Genomic DNA, 22,073 nt, shown 5'->3' with positions numbered 1-22,073 from the left:
TGAAACAATAATTGCCAACAATCATAATATATATGCAAAAAGCTACAGAAACATACTATAAGCCTAATATAAATACATAACGAACACTAAATACAACTAACGCGATTTACAAGAATAATTAAATGTCGTTTAGCAAATTCATTTTGCGGTTAGGTCCTTCAAATAGCAGTAAATGAGAGAAGGGCATGGTCGATAACGGAATTGTCTCAATTCAAAAAGCCATGTTTTACGTCTTATTTAGATGTATTAATAATCATGATTTAAATATCAAACAATATTTATTTAGATGTCTTTGAGAGCTAAGCAGACTTTAGGAAGGACATTAATAGAACTTAAAACATAAGGAATAGAACTTAACTTTTATAAAAAAAATAATAATTGCATTCCAACGCAGAAATGCTACAAAAATAAGAATGAATTTAATGTGCCTGAATGCTTGATTTTTTACGGCTGTATCCTATAAATAATATTTTTGCAAATGTGGACATCGAAAGTAAAAATAAGTCATTTTTATGTAAAATTATCAGCAAAGCCTGAACTATTTTAGCACAACAAATATTCATACTTCCTAAGTATGCAAATGTAATTTCAATAAATTCTTGATAAAGTATCATTTAATAAAAAAGCCATTTATTCAAAAAAAAAATGATTACCAGCTTTACCAGGAAAAAGCGCGCATCTCAAATATAAATTAAAATATTTTTTTTGAAAAGAATTCATTGACATATTCATCCAACTTTTGTAATAAAGACGAACCTTAAACAATTTTATATAAAAGTGTTAAGCTGTATTCATGAATTCTGGAAGCCTGTTATGAAAATGTAAATTAATACTCTTGCGTTTCAGTGATGGGCAACTACGGTGGTAGAGGCGGAGATAGTGGCGAGTTTGCAGCTCACCGATCACATGACGGCGGATTCAATGATCGGCGGATCCATGGTGGAGATGGGCAGCCGGGATTTTACGGCGGTGGGGGTGGAGGTGGAGGACATGGAGGGGGAAACGGCGGGCGGGGTGGCGACGGAGGGTCAATATTTGGAACGTTGTGGGGTGGAGGTGCCGGGGGACGTGGAGGTCGAGATGGTCAGGCGGGCAAGCCTGGACAAAGTGGGTTCTTTGGAGGAGGTGGGGGTGGTGGTGGTGGTGGAAGTGGCGGGGGAGGCGGTGGTGGTGGTGGAGGAGGCAGTTTTATGGGAGGAAATTCGGATAATCATCATAATGACGAAATAGAAATTGGTGGAATGTGGAATCAAAGAGAGAATCGTGAAACTAACCAACGTCACAATAACCGTGGTACATGGAGCAGGAGTGATGAAGAAAGGGGAGGGTTTTCGGGCGGATCACGTGGACATTCCTTGGGCGGAGCTGGGGGTGGCGGAGGCATCCACGGGGCACCAGGTGGAGACGGCGCACCGGGAATGTTTGGTGGCGGGGGAGGAAGGGGAGGACGTGGGGATCTGTGAATATCTGTGAATATCTGACACTAATTTGGCTAATTAACTGAAATGACCTACAATTAATATGTGCTTGAAATGACCAATGTATTCAGTTTACCACATAGTAATTAATTAATAAATATGACAAATATTGCTAACTAGCATGTTTATATTCATAATATTACTGTATGTTTTATTAAAATGAAAATGATTTGTTAATTGTCTCTCTAAGTTCCACAATAAATACCTTAGAAGTCTAAGTATATATAAAGACTTATTCCAAACTTTTCAGTACTTGGAAAAAAAATCTTATACCTTTAATGTAATTATGAAGTTAAATCAAACCTCAGAAATCTTTGTTTGAGTTGTTTCTCGCTTTTGTGCAAATCAAAACTTATGACAAGTCATGGTTCAATGCGCAGTAGTCCTATATAAGCGCGTGTATAAACTGTCTTGGCTTTCTTCTGGGAGCGTTTTCCTTACATTCCTTTTAAAAAACAACATGACCTATTAAAAATTTATTATATTAAATATGTAGTAGTTTTTATGTAGAATATATATGACACTGCGCTTTTTATAAACACGGCAGATTTCATGGCTAGGTCGTTGATTGTTGAGTGAGCCATATTAGTTCTTTGTAGACAGTATGCTACCCCGTAATAAAGCGATTATTTTATTTTACGGCTTAAAACATCAAGTATATTTTTCTAACTTTTGACAATAGAACACCGCTAAATAATAATTTAACTATAAACTGTGTAACATTTAATTTTAATCCAGTTAAAATTGATTTCAAGATAAATTAATTAAGCCTGAAGAAATTCAATATTCAATTTTAATCAAAACAGTCGTTGAAAACTGATCAGTGTTAAACATTGATCTGAAATGGGGTCATTCGTTAACGGTCAATACAATTTTGAATAAATAAAACGCCAGAAAAGCAGACCATTAATAATTATTAATATTTTACTACGGATGAGTTGCAGAAAGCGGAGCTTTAAACACTCGCAAAAGTTGAAATCAATTATGATTAAGCCTAGTACCTAATGATTGCCTTTAAGCAATTGTATTAGCTGAAAGTGTTGGTTGTATTCTGAAGTAAATAACACTTCAAAACATGTCTTTTGACTGAAAATGTACTGTGTGATAATACGTTACTAACATGCATTATTTGGTCCAGTTTTTTAACGTTTAAAACTGGGATGGTATTCATCACATGGGTTTTTATATTTAGATCTATATAAAATGAAGGCAATCGGATAACGTGGTAAAAGTCCCAGCATGAACAATTGATAAAACATTTTGAAGAATAACAATATAAATGACTAAGTTTAATATTGAAAATATTCTTTATTAGTTTTAAAAGAGGGTGAACTTTTTATCCACCGAAGGGTCGGATTCAGTTTTAACGTTAACACTTCATCCGTTGAAACACGGCGTCTTGGTTTTAACGGCCATTGGCTTCGTAATGCATCCAAATGTATTTTTTTCAGATATTTTTCGGAAACTACTAGGACAAGCACAGTAGCCAAATCATCCTGTTCAGTTGCTTCTGTCTAAAATAGCTATGCAGGTTCCACTAAAAAACAGAGCAAAAAGCTATTGCAAAACAAACCAAAATATTTATCACATCAATTTAGAGGGAGGGATTCTCAAGCTTTAATAACATTGCTTAAAGATAATTATTAGGAAAACGAACAGAAGGTGATATGTTTATTGAAAGACTCGGGATGCCTTAAATGTCCAATTAATGCTACTTGTCCTTACATGTCACGGTCACGAAACTTCTTCAGGACTTTTAGTCTGTGTGGCCTTGACCTTGATTTACATATGTTTATCAGCAACGCGTGTATCATCTTTCATCTGATTTTCTTTTGGCCAAGGAATAAGAGTGAGGTCTGTGCACGCAAACTGGTTTACCCCCCTCCCTCTCCTCCCCAGTAAAATTACATTTTACTGACCGTTCGGAGGCGGTACCTAACAATCTCTCATAAACATATCTATTTTTTTTATATAGTATATATGCACCATGTTGTTTGTGGAGTTTTATGCTGTTGTTTCATGTTTGTGATTTTTTTTGTTTTTTGTGTTCTATGTCTTTGGCGTTTACCCTGTGCCAATAAACAGGGTTTGTGTTTAAACTTTTAGCTACTGAGCTTGTCTCTGTAGTTTTTCACATAATAATTAAACAAGTTTTCTCACAGACGACATCGATTCCACTGCTATGATATTCCTCGACTGTATTTTGATCTGTGTTCAAATCCATTGCTTGTCTGATGATACAGTTAGTTAAAAGCAAGGTAAATTTATATCATACTTTATAATCGCCGAAGTACTGCTTTTCTTGGAATGATGTTATCATGTTATCAAAGATAACAACTACATGTTGGACATCGAATGGACATGCTTAAGTTCAATTAAGTAAAGTAAACAAAGACAAGATATCAAAGCACACTCCTATCAACGATCGTACCATACGATCACGTTTTTGAATCAGGCAATATATTTCGAAACCAATTCTAAGAAAACACATTTGAAATTGCAAGTAAAAAAATCAATTAAATGAACTCCAGCTTTGTTGTCATATGACCTGCAAAAAATAAGTGACACTAATGAACATTTTTTTTTTTACTTCACATTTATCAAAAATCAATCTTACCAACAATATAGCATATGCTAACTATGAATAACTGCAATTAAATACTTTTAATCAATCACGAAAGGCCCAAGTAGCTACTTAGGTATTCAAGTAATTAAACATAAATAGGTCAAATATCACTTTATATTTTACTGATCATGTGACACAAAGCAGGATCTTTTTCCCTTATAGTGCCTGTAAATACAACAAGAACGCATTAAATGACTTGATCTTACCATATTTAGTTGCATGTGTGATTGCCCCAAATATGGTAACCTTTACTTCAATGTCGACCAAGCTTAAACCAAGTTTACACGAGACCTAGCCTTGCACACTATTAACGAACTTAAAAAATGAAAACATCTTTACATGATGTCATTCTTTCTTGTCATGGGAACCCAACGTTGACTTTACGGAATTCCTGGTCTTTCTGTTTAAATGCGAAGGCTGTTTTCAAAAAAGATGAGAAATTAGTTAAACACGAAATTCCAATATTCGTTTACAGACAAAGAAAACAAACTTTAAATTATCATTTTTGGGATCCAAAGTATGATCTGTTTCCCGCTGGTTTATTAATAGTTAGAACGCATCATGCAGCGAGATATGCGATCCATTCTTAGTCCTTAAGATTATAACTAATATGCTCCTACTGACCTTGATTTAAGCAAGGTGGGAACCAAATTCTGACGTCGTGTCTATTGTATATGCCGATAGGCAATCTAAGCAGTTTAAAAGTTAACAAGTTGACATCAAGTGCATGCACTTCGTGAAAGATACGCAAGGTAGGAACAGTTTGATTCTATTTGGAATGATTTCGTGGTTATAGAATTTGCTTCTTTGAAATTAACTTAGTCAACGGGCTTAACAGTGATGTTAAGTCAAAGCTATATAGTAGTATGATGTTTAAATGTCCATACATTCATTTATTTATCAAAGTCTTTCTTTTTTGTTTTGTTTTCAGGTTGAATATACAAAACCACGAAACGTAAGGTCCTCTTCGAGAAATTGTCATTGTTGTCATAAGAGTGTACCTTTATAAAAAGGTGAGCCTTTAAGTGTATGCTGATATTACACATTCTGTTTTGAGAAAATTGGCCATAGGATGTACTATGAAAAGTGTCAAAGCACCGTTGCTTTCGTCTATCGCTTGTCTTTGTTTAATTTAACCCACATGGCACAGTTATGTTTAACCACTGGCTACATTAATTGTTACCAACTTGTTACATTTATGTTAACACACTTGCCAAATTTATGTTAACCCAATTGCCAAATTTATCTATTTACAATTGTGTATAGCAGATAACAGATGGCAATACTTCATTTAATCGTAATCATTGGCTGCATTGCATTTTAAAAATTCACTTAAAGCTTTTATCTTCTTGTTTTTAGTCTTGTTATGGGTAACTCAGGCGGAACATGTGGTGGCGGTGGCTCTAACGGTGGCTGCGGTGGTGGAGGTGGATATGCAGGCGGTGGTGGCTCCGGGGTGGCGGAAGTGGCAAGCTCTTGAACAACGAACCTGCCGGACGCAGAGTTCCTATAAAGCATTTTGTGGTTTTGAAGGAGGATGAGGAGGTCCTTCGTGGTGGAAGTTATATTGGCATGGAAACTGGCAGTGGGATTATGTGGCGTTAATTAGTGTTTCGTTTATATAGCACTATACTTCGTTTACGATATTGTTGACGTAACATTCAGAAGTTGTATCCACTGTTCAACTTTGTTTGATCGTTATTACAAAATCCACTTTATTTGTTAATCACTGAAACAAAATGTTATTTTTACCATCCTACTGTGGATATGTGCATCAACACATATCTAGCTGTTATTATTTGAATTGCCTTGTTGTTTAAATGACCTTCGTTCAATTGCTTTTAATGTCTGCTTTTTCACGTAAATGCAACTGTAGTGTTCTGTGGTAATTGTATGTTTACTTTTTAAACAAATAAAGTGATCAAATCGTTCCTGACTTGACTTAATTTCATAACGAAGGCAAGGCAATCATCGTAGATTAATGTTTCAGTAATTCACAGATATGAAATACAGAAACGAAAGGAGTCAATGAAATGAGTATAAGTATATTCCATTATCGAGAGTGTAAGTTGATTCATTACAACCAATGCTTATAGTGTTTTGCGGAAACGAGGGTTACCGAGGGATTGGATGAACTTCATATTTTTAAAACAATGAATAATTTGAAATAAAACATTTAGTATGGAATGCATCAATAGAAAATTGCAAGAGCAAAACGAGTCAAAAGGACCCCCTTCGTACAATTTATTGAATTATCTGTTCAACAAGTATCAAGTCAAAAATAATTGACAAAACGTAATGTCATTCATTACTGTGACAGTGCACTTCAAACCGAAACTCCTTTTACTGCGCATAAGTCAAAACATTTCTTTACATGCATTTCGGTCTACGTGCATTAAGTGACATTTCATATCTTTTGTTTTCTGGATTAAAACTAAATATGCACATTTATTGGAACTCACACTCAAGCGATTGTTTGAAAATCTTAGTCATTTATGTGATTTTACTTTCGCTTTCAGTATGTCTGAGTATACCTTTGTTGGCATCAAAGGGTAATTCTACGAATCATTGCTACGTTTTCAACTGCATTTATGCAACAAGTCTAATGATGTTGATCAATGACGCGGCAAAATTGGCTGTAGTCTTATCAATTGGTAAGAACAAGAGGCTGCTGAGAATAGAAGAAAATTGTCAACAAAACTAACCCATAGTTTATATTGCATCATCCGTCCGTTATGATAGAATACTTTACACCTGAATTTGTTGTAGCTATAAATATACATAACACCATATGTACATTTTAATGCAGTGAGAGGTTTCCTAAAAATATACAAGTTTATAGAATGTTGATTTTATTTTATAGTAGTTGTTTGCATGTTGTTCTAAAATATTAGAAAAGTAGAACTTTTAGCAAGCGTGTAAAGAGTATAAAATTTTCAACAATATTCTTCTTAAGTCAGTGCTTCCAACGCCAGGGAAGAGTTTACACAACATTCATAAAAGTCTTGAGTTGTCTTTATTTAAACAGGGAAATGAGAAGTAACAAGTCAATATTGAATGCTTTGCATTTATATGAATTATTATAAGTATCTTCATGGAAACTCGCAAAACACCCTGCGCGAGCGTGTGGATGAACATATCTTACACAAGCGGCTATAGTTGATACTTTTTCTCCCACCTCAGTGAAACAAATAAAGTAAAAATGTATTTTTTTCTGGAACTCGTTTGTTCGTAGTGACAATAAATGCGTTTGGATATGTGACCCTTCGTGGTTATCATGGATATGCGCGCATTGATTCAGATTATGTTAATAGTCAAATTGGTCTTTAAATAGTTCTTAGAAAAGTAAAGCATTATTTCTTGAAAGGTGCGTGAAAAACTTTTTATGGTGACATTTAAAGCAAGAAATAATTAATCAGCATTCTAAATATTGCCACAAGACAATGATTCTTTGATGTTACAGACGACATCCTTCAACAAGGAAGGTAATTACATTGTGGCCATTAAAAAGGAGTTCCATACGGGTACTTGTTTTATCTTTGCCCGTGGGTAAGATCAAAATTTCTAGCATGGCTTATTTTCTGGATCTATTCGAGGTGGGAAAAATATGTATTTGCCAAGCGTTCTCTGCAGTACTTTCAGTGCTTTGATTTCAAAATTTGTTCATGCATAAGTAATGAACGTTCGACAGCTAAATACTAAAATTCCAATGATACACCAACTATCCATTCATAATAGACGTTCATATCAATATCTACGTATCTTCAAATTGCTAGAAAAGGCTTGGTTTAAAACTATGTCTAGGATTAATAAATTCATCAATAATTAAGTATATTTGATCTAAATACCAACAACAATTATTCGCCTCGCACTAATAGTGGCATGTGCATCAAACGGATTCTCAATATCTGGGTAGTCAGTTAGGAAGCTTAGTACATGTTTTGAATTTAGAGACTTAAGTGACTTGTATGATGCAATAAACATCAAAATATTCTCGTTTTTTTATCATTTATTTTCAATAATCAAACACCTCAATATACTTAGCAAACAGCTTTTCATATTTGTGAAACAGAATAACAAATGATACATAAATGTAGAAAAATGTCGACATTGAATATAACACATATTGATTTACAGTTGATATTTTTGTTGTTAGCAATATTGCTTTAGCACGTTGTGGAACATGATAAACGTGCATCCATTCAAGCTCTAAAAATGACATAACACCATTTAATCATTGTCAGTCACCATCTTTCCCTCTTTGTCCGTCGGGAGCGCACCATCCCGTACCGCCTTCACCACCCTTTCCGCCTCCTGAGCCACCGCCGCCACCACCTCCACCAGCACCGAAAGGAGCCGTTGCATCACCGCCTCTCCCTCCATCTTGACCTGCGGCACCACCGTACCCGCCGTATCCACCGCCATATCCACCACCCCCTCCACCGCCTCCTCCGCCACCACCGTCTGTACCGCCTCCGCCACCACCGCCTTCCGTGTTACCCATAGAGCTTCCTAAGAAAATATATTGAAACAGTCAATAAGTAATAAGGTGATGAAAACGGGGTTGATTTTGTATATAGCATATTTATTTTTATAATGAACTCTTTTAGAATCGATGTATTATTATTACTTTTTTCCTATATTTATTATTATTTACATTTTTATTATTTTCATTTGTGTTAATTGTGATTCCTATTTTCGTTACAATATAAATTAATGTATAAAAAAACTTACCTTATTATAACTTTTCACTTACAAAAATATGATTAAATTCAATCTACAGCAACCAATTTAATGCATTTCATGAACAAAACCGAAAATAGATAAATATCAACTTTCGCAAGATTTTACGCTATGTTATTTGTATTGAAGTCATCGAAGACATTCTACGTTTCGCCTTCACCTCAATTAAAGGAATTGTGAAAACCCAATTGTCTATTTATAGAAACGCGTCAACAAGATGATTATTTCTCACACTTTCTGAAAACCGTCTCTACGTAAAACGAATATTTTACTGCGCTTGTTTTGTTTTCGTTTCATTTTGGTGGAAACGGAAAGTAATATCCGTGCACGTATGATATTTATTGCAAATTATTTACTCGTACAGAGTATATTTCCTATTCTCGCTGCACTTCTGACGCAAGGTAAGCAACTGACTTTACTTTTTATTAAAACATATTTACAAACTATTACAAAGTTGTATTTACTTTAGGCCAATATCGAGTAAATTATTTAGTAAGTGTTTGTTGCCGACGTTTGGACTTCTTTTACTGCACTCCAAAACTATTTAAAACATTATCAAAAGAAATTATGTTTATGAAGCTAAAATAGCAATAAAACAACAAAATTATATTTAATTAAAAAATGTATAGAAGCTTGCAAGCGTTTAGGTTTGTTTTTAAGTCATATTATTAAATGTTGTTTAAATTATATTAACCAGAGAATGACAGAGTTTAATGAAGGATACCAATATGTTTATAATTAACTTTAACGTAACAGTTAAAAATGAAACAAATATGTTTCAACTTCCGTAAGGAAACCTTGCTCAAAGCTTTAATTTTATATTAAACTTTTGAAAATCTAGGTGACTATTGTAACATGGACGAGCACAGGATGAAAGGATCTGCTAGCACAGTGGTTGTCACGGGCCTGGAAAACAACATCAAGAAGTCGAACATGGAGAAAAGATTCAAGAAAGTCGGACAAATACTGGTAAGACATGGACCTCTGGATATATCAACGGGAAACAAGTTGTGCGTTGTCGTCCGAACATAGGTTTAGGCTTTTAGATATAATGAATAAATAATCTGAAATTTTCTGTGTAAAATGTTTTTTTTAAAGATAAACTAGTTTTTAAAATTAAATTGTAATGGTATAGTTAAGCATAGACAAGTGTATACTAACGAAACATTATGAACTGTGAGTATACAGGTCATTTAGATGGTAAATAATTTCGTCGAAATATTTTCAATAGCATGGTTGTATTGTATTCACACCATAGGGCAGCGACCTGAGGCCAGATAGGGGCACCGGTATCGTGGTTTTCAAAACCCAAGAGGAGGCACAGAGGGCAATACAACAACTAAGTGGTTTGTTTACATTATCAAGAAATTATTTGATATTTATTTTAGCATTTAAAGTTGGGTTAAACTTAACTCAAGTCGGTTAACTTTAATCGAAATTCAAGCTAACATTCGATATAAAGACATAAATTGACCGTTATGTTCACCACGCTTATTAAAATATTCGTTAGTTTGTCTGACCTCTTCTTTCCCACTCAGTTATTTTTCAACTTCTTCAGAACATGAGGGAAATGACGTTCAAATGAGGGTCCAGTCTGCTGAGACATTTTACAGGGAGCAGATCAAGAAAAGGGGTATCTAACCCATTTATCGTGACGCATGTTTAAAACCTTCCGCAAACACTTTTCAGCCCGTCCAAAAGAAAAGGGCTAAATATGGGAGCATAACCAAGTACTTATTCATCTAAAAATATTCGAATATTGTCAAAGAATTGAAGTCGCCATGGTATTCAAAGGTTGAAAGATAGACTAGATTATTGTCAGCGTCATATAGCGGTACTGGACTGTGTAACAGAGACACTGTACATCTCACGTGTTTGTGCGAGAAGATTGGTTTTAAATAAAAATGAAATCCCATGGATCTTACTCTTTCCACTCTGAAGCTTATGTTTGTCTTGCAGATGGAGACTTTAAGGATCTGGTAAATAAGGCTGAAAGGTACTACACTACACTGCCACGAACGAAAGGTAACTGGAAAAGTACTTTTTGTGCATTTGTAGGACATTATAGTTTACATATTGTGCAAATAGGGGTATAAGTAATCGTAAAATTCTAAATAAATTATGATTTCTAGGTTCACCATTTCGTTTCTAATTTTCTTCCTCAAAATTGTTTTCCTTCAGAAACGATACAGTTCGAGAATAACAGGGCGTGGCAGGTGTGGAAGACAGAGGACTTGAGGACGCGGGGAGGCGGAGGAGGGATGGGGGGTCAGGGTGGAGGGATGGGTATTTTTAAGGGTCAGGACGGACAGCCCGGTGAAAGCGGCCCCGGCGGCAAAGGCGGCGAAGGTGGAAAAGGAGGTGGAGGGATATGGCAATCCATCAGTTCATTTTGGGCTAGTGACAAAACTGTGGATGAACAGGCAAAGACGACAACACCAGAAACGATTTTGCCAGACGATTCAAGGGGCGGAGGTGGCGCAGGGGGTAAGGGCGGAAGTGGATTTTTTGGATTCTTCAAAGGCGAAGATGGAAGACCGGGGGAGCCTGGACCCAATGGACGGGGTGGGAGGGGAGGTGGAAGCTCCACGTAGGAATAAGGATGTTTATCTTATTGACATGACTAGTTTCATTATTATATCGACAAATAGTGACGTTTAAAAAACAATAGCTCGTTCTTTTAACAATGCTATAATTTCATTCTTGAGATTGAAATTAATTGTTTGTTGTTTGCAATACAATATGTTTAGAACGGTTCTCCTTTACGCTTATGCACTTTTAAGGACATTTTCTACTGAATAATGTTTATCCTCACTCATCTTGAGCTTTTTTATGACCATTTTGCAACCCATGTTCTCCAAATTCAAACACAGTCAGCTTTCAGTTAATCAGTGATTGGATTATAATTCATGTATGGTTGCACATAATGCAAAATTCAATACTTAAGTAAGTTGACTTTCTATGTATATCATCTTATTTTAGAAAATAACAATTAAAGGGAAACAATCATGATTAGATATATGCTTAATTTCCTTTTCTTGACACAACTCGTATATCATTTGTTTTATTATGTATGTCACGTATTTTGGACCGGTGGTCTTTGATTACTTAATAAATTTCTTAACTTGACTTGACTTGATTATAATTTGAAAATATCGCCACGTTTGTTGTTAAATCATATATTAAACAACAGTGTGAACGATGGGGCGTTGCTCTGATAACGCAACTGGCAATAGATTATTGTGCGAATTATAATGAGTTGTCCATCGTTAACAAAACACTTACCAACAATATACTAAATATAAAGTCCATATATGTTTCACAATGGTGTTTCAACTGCAATAAACAGACGAACACTTGAACATATATAAGAATGCCCAGACCAGAACTCGAACATGCAACTTCTGATTCGGGCCCAGTTGAAAAGAAGAAAGCGCGCTATGAAACATAAGATAAATTGGTTATAAAATGTGTGCAGTAATTTCCCGCGCTACCCGTGAAGTCGTACAGCATCAACCTTACATGCTTTAGTTATGCAATCGTTCGGACTTACCCGGCTAGCTATGGCGGTAAATTTGCTTTCCATGAATTGCGGGTTCGATTTCTGGTTGTTCCAAGGTTATATAGTTATAATTTGATTTTAAGTGTACACTACCAGCGATGTTAAGTGAAACACCCCGAGCCAAGTCTATGAGAAAGGTTTTTAATTCCCCAAAATTACTTAGTCAAAAGTCAATAATATCAAGGACAAGAAATATAGAGCACGTTTTTGGTGATATACAAAACAGAAGAACGTATCGATTTTTTAAAGAACAGTGTAGTTCAGTTTGTTCATTAACAGCACCGGTAGGTGTAACGCTTTCAACATTGGCGCTGACATCTTTGTTTTTTGGTCCAAATTTCTCAAACAAGAATTTGTCTAATAGTTCATCTAGCCAAAATACTCACTTAAACATGTTTTTTTTATAAGGTAAAAAAAAGTTTATTCTGATTATCATAATATAATTTCCTTTAATCATATAACTCTTCAAAGTGAAAACCTAACCAAAAACAAAACAGAAATCAGTGAGTTCAGCTTGGTAATAAACTTGTTAGAGGTATTTGGGACAAAAGAAAGAAAACATTAAAGTTTGCAAGTCATATAAACCTAAAAAAAAATAAGTATTGGCTGGAAAAAGATAAACACTTCATACACATGTTTCTAATTGTGATATGAAGTTGAACAGTCGGTATAGTTACCTTCGAGCTTTTTAATATTTGTTACATAACATTGCCATGATACCAATGGCAATTGCTTATTTTGTATTACGAATGAATTATATATAATAGAAACGTGCGACAATGAACTTTGGATGAAGTATATTTTATTGTTTGACAAACACAAATGGTCTCTATCGCAATATTCCTTTGAAATTAAAATGATATCGTTATCAGCTGCAACGGAAGCTCTTCATGAAAAACCATTACTTAAATAGTTTTAAAAGGGGACATCCGATTTTATATGTATGTCAAGGTTATTAAAAAGTACCAAAGCAGATTATGGAGAAATGGTTGTCAAGAATTGTCGATGAAAACGGTCGATTCCGGTATTCTCTTTATCTAAAGCGATTAAAAACATGGGTAATTTAATTACAATATATATGAAATGCCTTAATCAAGCTAATCAAGGCATGTCAAAACACTTCCGCCTGCCTTCCCCAAAACCACAAACGGCTGTCCTTGAACGCTGCATCTTGCATAATAGCTTTTCCAGATCTTGTTTTTTTTCCGGGACCGTCGGCAGCCTTGCCTCGTCTACTGCCAACGAAACATCCTCCACTCCCCTACACTTGTCGCATCGACGCCGCCTGTTCCACCAGAGTTACTCATAGGTTTCAAAAAAGCTTTTAAATGTAACCCCTCACCATATCAGCGAAAACTTTTATTTTATCTCTTAAATTTACATAGGATAGAATATGGCTTTTTGGGTCTAATACAAGGGTAGTAACAGCATGATTGTCTTTCTAAACATCAGATAAATTTCGTACACTGTACTTATAGATAGAGTAAAAAGATACTTGAGCGGAGATACCTCTACTTTTCATCATGAAAGCAAAACGAAAACTTGAATTTGTACTATGATTATACATATAAAACAGAAGAGAAGACATGTACATGCACACTTTCAACACATAATCTGAAACAGGAGCGTACTCAAGTAGATTTAAAGCAATTTTCTAAAAGGAGGACAGAAGATTGTAAGCTTTATATCAAAGGAATAATTTTAACAACAATTTAGACTATTAAGCACTGATTTCTTCCACATCCTACCTTTTCCTCATGCATTGCAGTAGTATATGAAAGATTTGATCACCGCCTAAATGGAACTGAAGTTTAGCCAACGATTATCATGCATTTCAAAATACAAATCAGCGGCGATATTATTTGCCAGTTTGTTGTTATACTATAGATTCATTTTTATTTTATCTAATACCACCACGAAAATCGTTAGTAAATCACGAAACTAGAATATTATCTAAACCAAAAAAAAAAACGCTTCCAATATCATTAATGAATTATTTTGATTTTTTTAGGGTTAAAAACGAACACACCAATATATATAGTCTGGAGGAATATAAACAAAACAATAAACAACGTGTTTTGAAAGGGCAAACACTATAAGGAACAGGGACACTACATTTCCAAATATGGTAACGCTTACAAATTCTTTGAATAGGCGATGAAGTGTAGTTTTAAATATAGACCGTTGAGCTGTTCAATTCTCTGAACATCTAGGTTGCTTTCTAAACTAAATTTGTACAGATATATTCGGTGACCACATCATATTGGGAATTCCCTCGTCTTATTTTTCGAAAATGAATAAGATTCTACTTCTTATCTGGAGATGAGTTTCTTTTAAGATCTGTAAACCCATATTTCTTGAAAACAGCGTTGGCATCGCCATCGAAAGAGAAACTAGTGATTAGAACAGTCAACATTGGTTTTGCCTCCTTACGATATAAAAGCATGTTTTCGCCTACTATCTTATCATAAACTAGAGCGCGACCGTCTTAAGCAAATCAAGGTATACGCAATAAGTTTGTTCTATCTTTAAGATACAGCTGTTTGTAAACTTTCTCCCTCACTTATACATTAACGGTTTTACAATAGTGGCGGATGTTAAATATGTATTTGCAATAATTCATCAAGAGTTTTTCGTTTAAATTTTTCAGTAGGACCAACCGGCTTAGCAAACTTTGAGACTTGGAGATCCTCCAGATAAATCATCGACGACGTCACATTCAGTAAGAGCTTTTTTGTTTTTGAAGATTGTTTTCAATGATGTTATTTGATGTTTTTGTTTTACAAACTCTTTGTAGCGTTTGAATAATTCATTTTGAGTTTAACCAGCTATTAGTTGCTACACCTCATGCATTTTCTTTTAACTAAATGTTGTTAGCCAATTGCCCCACGATATGTATAAAGTAAAGCGAAATGAATACTTTATTTTATAGCTTATTTTCAGGGTCTAGTGTGTCAATATTTAAGTAAATGACAAAAGCAAAAACAGTTTTTTCTTATCATGTCTCCAGAAAAAATGTGTAGGAAGGCAGAATTGAGTTTCGTTCTGTTTCTATTTTTTTTTAGGAATCGGGACATTGTACAAAATCTACCTTTATGAGTATGAATTACTATTGTAGAAAGTAAGATATAAAGTGTCCACTAAATAAATGCACATTTGTAAGGAAATACAAAAATGTAATCCACACAAAGTCTAGAAAATTGTAGTGACGGGATGAAAAAATAGGCTAAATTTGGTTTTGCAAACAATTTTTTTAATACGCCTTAATGTATGCATGTGAAAGGGGAATAACCAGAATCTCCGAAAAATGTTCATTCGACAATCTAACAGCCCTTCTTCCTTGACTGATAGCTAATTGTCGAACATAAGGAACGTTGCAGTTTTACTTTGTAATGTATGACCCTGTTGTTTTTTTACACAATGAGTCTGACCTATTCGTTTTCATGAATGACATGTTAGTGCATATGGGGCATTAAACCTTGAACCTGACACACATGAATGGCATGATAACTTGCCTTTGATACACATGTTTTGATACAGGGGTAATTATTCCATTGTGATTTGAGTATCTGTACATAAAAAATATCCATCTGCTCACCCTCTCTATTAATGTCTTAGCTCTCTGTCTCTCTATTTGTTTCCAATGCCTTCATAATTTCTGAGCAACTGACTATTTTGATCAAAGTACACTTAAATAAGATAATATTTAAACGATATTGGTTTTTCAGACAAACGCAGATGGGTAACTCAGGTGGTGGAGGTGGTTTTGGTGGTACTGATGGCGGTGGTGGTGGGGGTGGCGGAGGTGGAGGTTTCGGTGGCGGTGGGGGTTCCGGCGGCGGTGGCAGCAAAATCTGGGGTTCCGAAGACCGCTCATACGGCATTCCTGTAGGTGTTATGAACAAAAGGACCATCGAAAATTCTGTTGACTTCCAGTTTCTGCAGAATGACATCCTCATGAGCAGGACTCGGGACTCATTCTAACGTGCCATTTCACTTTATCATATACAAAAATAGTTTCTGTATTCTTATATTTGGCATAATGTGTTTTCAGATTGCTTTCAGTTTGACACTGTTTGACATTAATATGTGACACTGGTAAAAGGAACGGGCAATTTTACAGTTAATCAAATGTCTATTTTCTGTCATAACTTCACTTGTAACGCAAATAAAATAATATAAACATATGTGGTTTTGTCATTCATTTCATTATTGTATGTACAATAATATGATTTGCTTATGCCTTGCGACCCAAAATCATTCGTTAAGTTATCCTATATACAACAACTATGATGATTTTATCTGCTTGTTGACCCTATATCACTCGTAAAGGTATGCGATATACAACTATATGAAATCTAGCAGCCTGGTGATCCATATCATTCGTTAAGAAATCCGATATTTAACAAATATTACTCAGTACTGACAGTCATATGACATAAAAAGAACCGGCCAGTCAGCACCGAAGGTGCATATGGACCGGCGTGTTTGCCGACTTCCATTCACCTTCGGGGGCTGACTGCCAGGTCCTTACACTGCCGTATGACCCGTAGTGTTGTGTTATTTTTCTTGAACTTGATACGCACTTTGGCTGTCTGGGTACCCAAAGCCTAACTGACAACCAACAAAAAAACGTAAGGCCAAACATTCTAACAACAAAAGCAGGTAAGGCCGAACTGACTACCAACAAGAACACATACGGCTTACCGACACGAACACACATAGCGTTACAACAACAACTCATTTGTACTACCGGCCAGAAGATATATAAGGCAACACTGACTACAAACAATAGGCTAAAACGGCAATCAAAGAGTCACATTAGGCAACTCTGACAAGCAAAAAAAAACACATAAAGCCAAATTACTTATTATCAATAACGAAGAAGGCCTCACTGACTATCAACAGATCACTTTTCAATCTACTCACTATCATTAAGGTCATACTGACCACCAACAATAGTACATAAGGCAACACTGACCACAAACAAAAACACATTGTAAAACATCTTATAATACATAAGAACAAACTGACCACCGATATTAGTGCAAAAGGCCACACTGACCACCATTTATAGTACAAAAGACCACACTGACCACAAATCATAGGACATAAGGTCACACAGACAACTAATTATAGAACATAAGGCCACACTGACCACATCTTATAATACATAAGGTCACACCGACCACCGATATTAGTGCATTAGGCCACACTGACCACCAATTAGAGTAAATAAGGCAACACTGACTACCAATTATAGTGCATAACGCCACATTGACCATCAATAATAGTACATAAGGCCACACTGACCACCAATAATAGTGTATGAGGCCACACTGACCACCAATAATAGTACATAAGGTTGCACTGTCCACCAATAATAATGCTAGAGGCCACACTGACCACCATAATAGTACATAAGGTTGCACTGTCTACCAATAATAATGCATAAGGCCACATTGACCACCAACAATTTTACATAAGGCCACAATGACCACCAAGTATAATACATAAGGCAACACTGACCACCAATAATAGTGCATAAGGCCACATAAGCGATCTATAATATTGCATAAGGCCACATTGACCACCAATTATAATACAAAATGCCACATGACCACCGATATAAGTGCATAAGGCCACACTGACCACCAGCCTTAGTACATAAGGCCACACTGGCCACCAATTATAGTGCATAAAGCCACATTGACTACCAACAATTGTACATAATGCCACACTGATCACCAATAATAGTACATAATGCCACACTGATCACCAATAATAGTACATAAGGCCATACTGACCACCAATAATAGTGCATAAGGCCACATTGGCGATCACTGATATTGCATAAAGCCACATTGACCACTAACAATAGTGCATTGACCACTAACAATAGTGCATAAGGCCACAATGACCACCATAATGTTATGCTGACAATTTATACGTACACATTAGCAAACCAACACATAATAATACAATTCCATTAAGCAATTTCATTTCGGAGTTAGTGCCTTTCAACGGCAGCAAATCAGAGAAGCACTTGTTTTTAAATCAAAATTTAAAAAGCATAACAAAAACATCAAAATATTCTTTTTAGAGAGCTGAGCAGATTTTAGGAAAAAATCTAAGAGAACCTAATACCTTAGCTTTGATAAAAAGCACTATTAGCATTTCAATTAAAAAATGTTACACAAATAGGAATGTTTTAACGTGCCAAAGTGCTTCATTCCGTCGAAATGGTATTGATACTTTTACGGCTATTTGTCTCTCATAAGTAAGATTTTTTGCGAATTTTCTTGATAATAAAACCCCTGTCACTTGAAGGGAATGAACTCCTGCTTTGTTGTCATATTACCTGTAAAATGATTTAAACTTAAAGTATTTTTTCTTCAGTTTGATCCAAGGTCACTCCTTCAATTAATGTTGCATCAACTTACTATGATTTACTGCAGTTTAACAATGTCAGAAAATATCGAAAATCCTTGTCCGTTTCTCAGGTAATAAAGAATTTAAAAATAAATAAAATGTCTCTAAATGTTTGAAAGATCATATGACACCAAAGCAAGAGTTCATTCCCTTCAAGTGCTTGTGAAAACAACACAATAACACCCCGAATGTCTTCATCTTACGTTATGATGTTGCATTGTCTTTGATAGGATTGCCCGAAATATGGTATTAAACACTTGTTTTAATGTCGACCATGCTTAAACCATGTTTAACGTTGACTTTACCGTATTCCTGGTTTCAATATGCAAAGGCTGTTTTTAGAAAAAATGGGTAATTCCAATATTCGTCAGCAGACAAAGACAACAAACTTTATATTCTCATTCATTGGGAGCCCAAGCTTGATCTGTCTCCCGCTGGTTTATTAATAGTTTGAACGTATCGTTTAGTAAGGTATGCGATCCATTGGTACTCATCAAGATTTAACCATATATCCTCCAACTGACTTTTGCTTTATCACATGCTTTGAGCAGGCTGGGAACCGAATTCTGACGTCGTATCTATTGTGAAAAGCAATCTAAGCAGTTGAAAAGTTAACACGTCGACATCAATTGCATGCACTTGATCTTGGCCCGTGGGATCAACCATTCAATACACATTTTTTATTCTTTCGAAATCCTATAATAGTTTCATATTGCAAACATAAAAAGTACTTTCAACGACATCGCATAATTATTAACTACATATTTTCAAAAGAATTTGAAGTAAATCATTTAGTTAGAAATGCATCATTATGGGGGGATTGCAAGAGCAAAAAGAGTCAAAAGGTCTATTCCCGTACAAATAAATGAATAATCTGTTCAACAAGTATCGAAGTTAATAATAATAGACAAAGCTCATTATTATTCAATACTGTGACAGTGCACTTCAAACCGAAAATACTGCGCATAAGTAAAAACAATTTAATCTACATGTATTTTCTGAATTAAGTGACAGATCATATCTTTGGTTGTCTAGATTATAACCAAAACAGGTACACTTATTGTAGCTCACACTCACGCGATTGTTTGCAAATCCTAGTAATTTGTAAACTTGTACTTTCGCTTTCAGTTTCTCTCTGTATACCATTGTTGACATAAAATGGTTATTCTACGAATTATTGCTTCGTTATTAACTGCATGCATGCAACAAGTCCAATGACGTTAACGAGAGAGATCAAGGACGCGGCATAATTGATTGTATTCTTGTCATAGTTTAAATTGCTTGATCAATCCGTTGTGAAAATTTACTTTATATTTCAAATTGATTTTATTTTAGCTACGAATATACATAACACCATATGAACATTTCAACGCAGAGGTTTCCTAAAAATGTAGGATAACTTGTTGATTTTCTTTTTTTAGATTTAGTATTTGCGTGTTGTCCTAAAAATATAAGAAAAAATAAAACGTTGAGCCAGTGTGTTAATATGAGAATACAAATTTCTGACCATAAATTTCTTAATTCAATGCCGCAAACGCCAGTGGAAAGTTGAAGTGACAATTAAAACAAACATAAATTTTGAGTGATACACCCTCAACTTCTTACTAAATAATGCATTTATCGAAAATATTAGTTACTATTTTCAATATTATAACTGTGTATTTAATAGCTTAAAACGCAAAAATATTAACTGATTGGTGAATGCTAAAATATTTACTGCGATTTACTATGGTCTCATTAGGTAGAAATACCGTGTTTTCAGCACATTTCTTTAAATTAAACTCGGTATCCTTCATAAGAACCATTGTTTTCGACATTTGTTCATCCTTTTGGGTATATTTAAACAATTGTATTAAATGTGTTAAATCTTAATTGGAAATAATAGTGCATCTTTAACACAACTTTCATAAAAGTCTTGTGTTGTCGGAATTCGAAATTGCCAGGAAACAATAAACAACATAAATAAAAAAGTAGCCAGAAAAATGGAGTAAAGCCTTCAGTGTGGTTTCGATATTGAACTTTTTTCTTTTGACCGGGAAAATGGTAACTAACAAGTCTTTATTGAGTGCTAAGCATTTATATGGAATATATATGTATGTATTTGCTAAACGTCCGCTGCAGAACTTTCAATGCTTTGATTTCTGATTGTGGCCATGCATGACTTATGAACGTTCGACAGTTAAATATAAAAATATCAATGATACACACACTATCCATTTATTCAGAGACATTCATATCAATATCTTCGTTTCTTCAAAATGTTAGAAACGCCTTAGATTAAAGTAAACATACCGAAGATTAATAAATTCATCAATAAGTAGATTTGATATAAACTAAAAACAAACAAAAACCTTAGCAAATGTTTTCCACGAACGTATGGTGCCATTAGCACCGACTTTAGACTTGGGGTACTTGTAATATATAATAAACATCACAACCTTTTATCATTTTTTTCTAATTTATTTTCATCGAAAAAAACATGCTTTGATTTATTTTCAATAAACAAACTTATTAGGCAGCTATATTGGTGAAACACAAAAAAAACAAATAATACATGAATGTAGAAAAATGCCGACACTGAGAAAGGTGTTTGTGTTTGATACTTTTGCTAATAGGGTTTTGGCTCGTAGTGGGAGTTGAAACATGACACATGATAAACGTTCATCCATTCAAGCTCCAAAAATAACTCAACACCATTTAATCTTTGTCAGTCACCATAGGGCTACCTACGAAAATACGTTTAAACAATCATGTAATAAGGTGATGAAAATGGGATTGACTGTGTATATAGCCTTAGATATGTTTATAATGAACGCTTTTAACACCGATACATGTAATATAAATATGAATAATGTGCTAAAAAAGTATTTTTATTATTATTATTATTATTATTATTATTGTTATAACTTTTATTAATATCTACATTTGTGTTAATGATGATTCTTTATCTCATATTTATATTAACTGAGATACAACTTACCTTATTATCTCGTCTTGCTCAAATAAAAAAATAAAACAATTTGTACATTAAATCTTCAGTTATTAATTTGAGGCATGCCATGAACGAAACCGAAAAAAAATAAAAATATCTCAGTTATTTTCCTCATGTCTTATGATATGTTGATAAAAGAAATTGTACGTTTTGCCTACACCTCATCCCAGGAATGGTGAAAACCCATTTGTCTATTTATAGAAACGCGTCGTTTAATCACAAGATGATTATTTCTCACAT

At 34.7% G+C, this 22,073-nt stretch overlaps 2 protein-coding genes and 2 long non-coding RNA genes across 4 annotated transcripts; all 4 read left to right on the top strand.

Annotated features, from left to right (window-relative positions):
* The first annotated feature begins 848 nt into the window (after positions 1-848).
* Positions 849-1,463, top strand: LOC128237656 (uncharacterized). The gene has a single exon (XM_052953249.1). The coding sequence runs from the start codon at positions 849-851 to the stop codon at positions 1,461-1,463; it is 615 nt and encodes a 204-aa protein (XP_052809209.1).
* A 2,148-nt stretch (positions 1,464-3,611) lies between these two features.
* On the top strand, positions 3,612-6,033 carry LOC128239218 (uncharacterized). The gene is made up of 3 exons (XR_008261842.1): positions 3,612-4,856; positions 5,036-5,117; positions 5,464-6,033. It is a non-coding gene; the product is annotated as an uncharacterized LOC128239218 (long non-coding RNA).
* A 3,035-nt stretch (positions 6,034-9,068) lies between these two features.
* Positions 9,069-11,976, top strand: LOC128236889 (uncharacterized). Its single transcript, XM_052952019.1, has 6 exons — positions 9,069-9,248; positions 9,689-9,816; positions 10,106-10,193; positions 10,406-10,480; positions 10,807-10,872; positions 11,029-11,976. Exons 1-6 carry the CDS (start codon positions 9,179-9,181, stop codon positions 11,439-11,441), a joined length of 840 nt encoding a protein of 279 aa, XP_052807979.1. The 5' UTR covers positions 9,069-9,178; the 3' UTR covers positions 11,442-11,976.
* Positions 11,977-14,756: 2,780 nt separating this feature from the next.
* LOC128238767 (uncharacterized) lies at positions 14,757-16,596 on the top strand. Its single transcript, XR_008261767.1, has 3 exons — positions 14,757-14,911; positions 15,060-15,131; positions 16,138-16,596. It is a non-coding gene; the product is annotated as an uncharacterized LOC128238767 (long non-coding RNA).
* The last annotated feature ends 5,477 nt before the right edge of the window (positions 16,597-22,073 follow it).

Source organism: Mya arenaria, chromosome 6, assembly GCF_026914265.1.
Source record: "Mya arenaria isolate MELC-2E11 chromosome 6, ASM2691426v1".
Classification (NCBI taxonomy): domain Eukaryota; kingdom Metazoa; phylum Mollusca; class Bivalvia; order Myida; family Myidae; genus Mya; species Mya arenaria.
The sequence above is the reverse complement of the archived record's forward strand: the minus strand, read 5'-3'. Positions and strand labels throughout refer to the sequence as shown.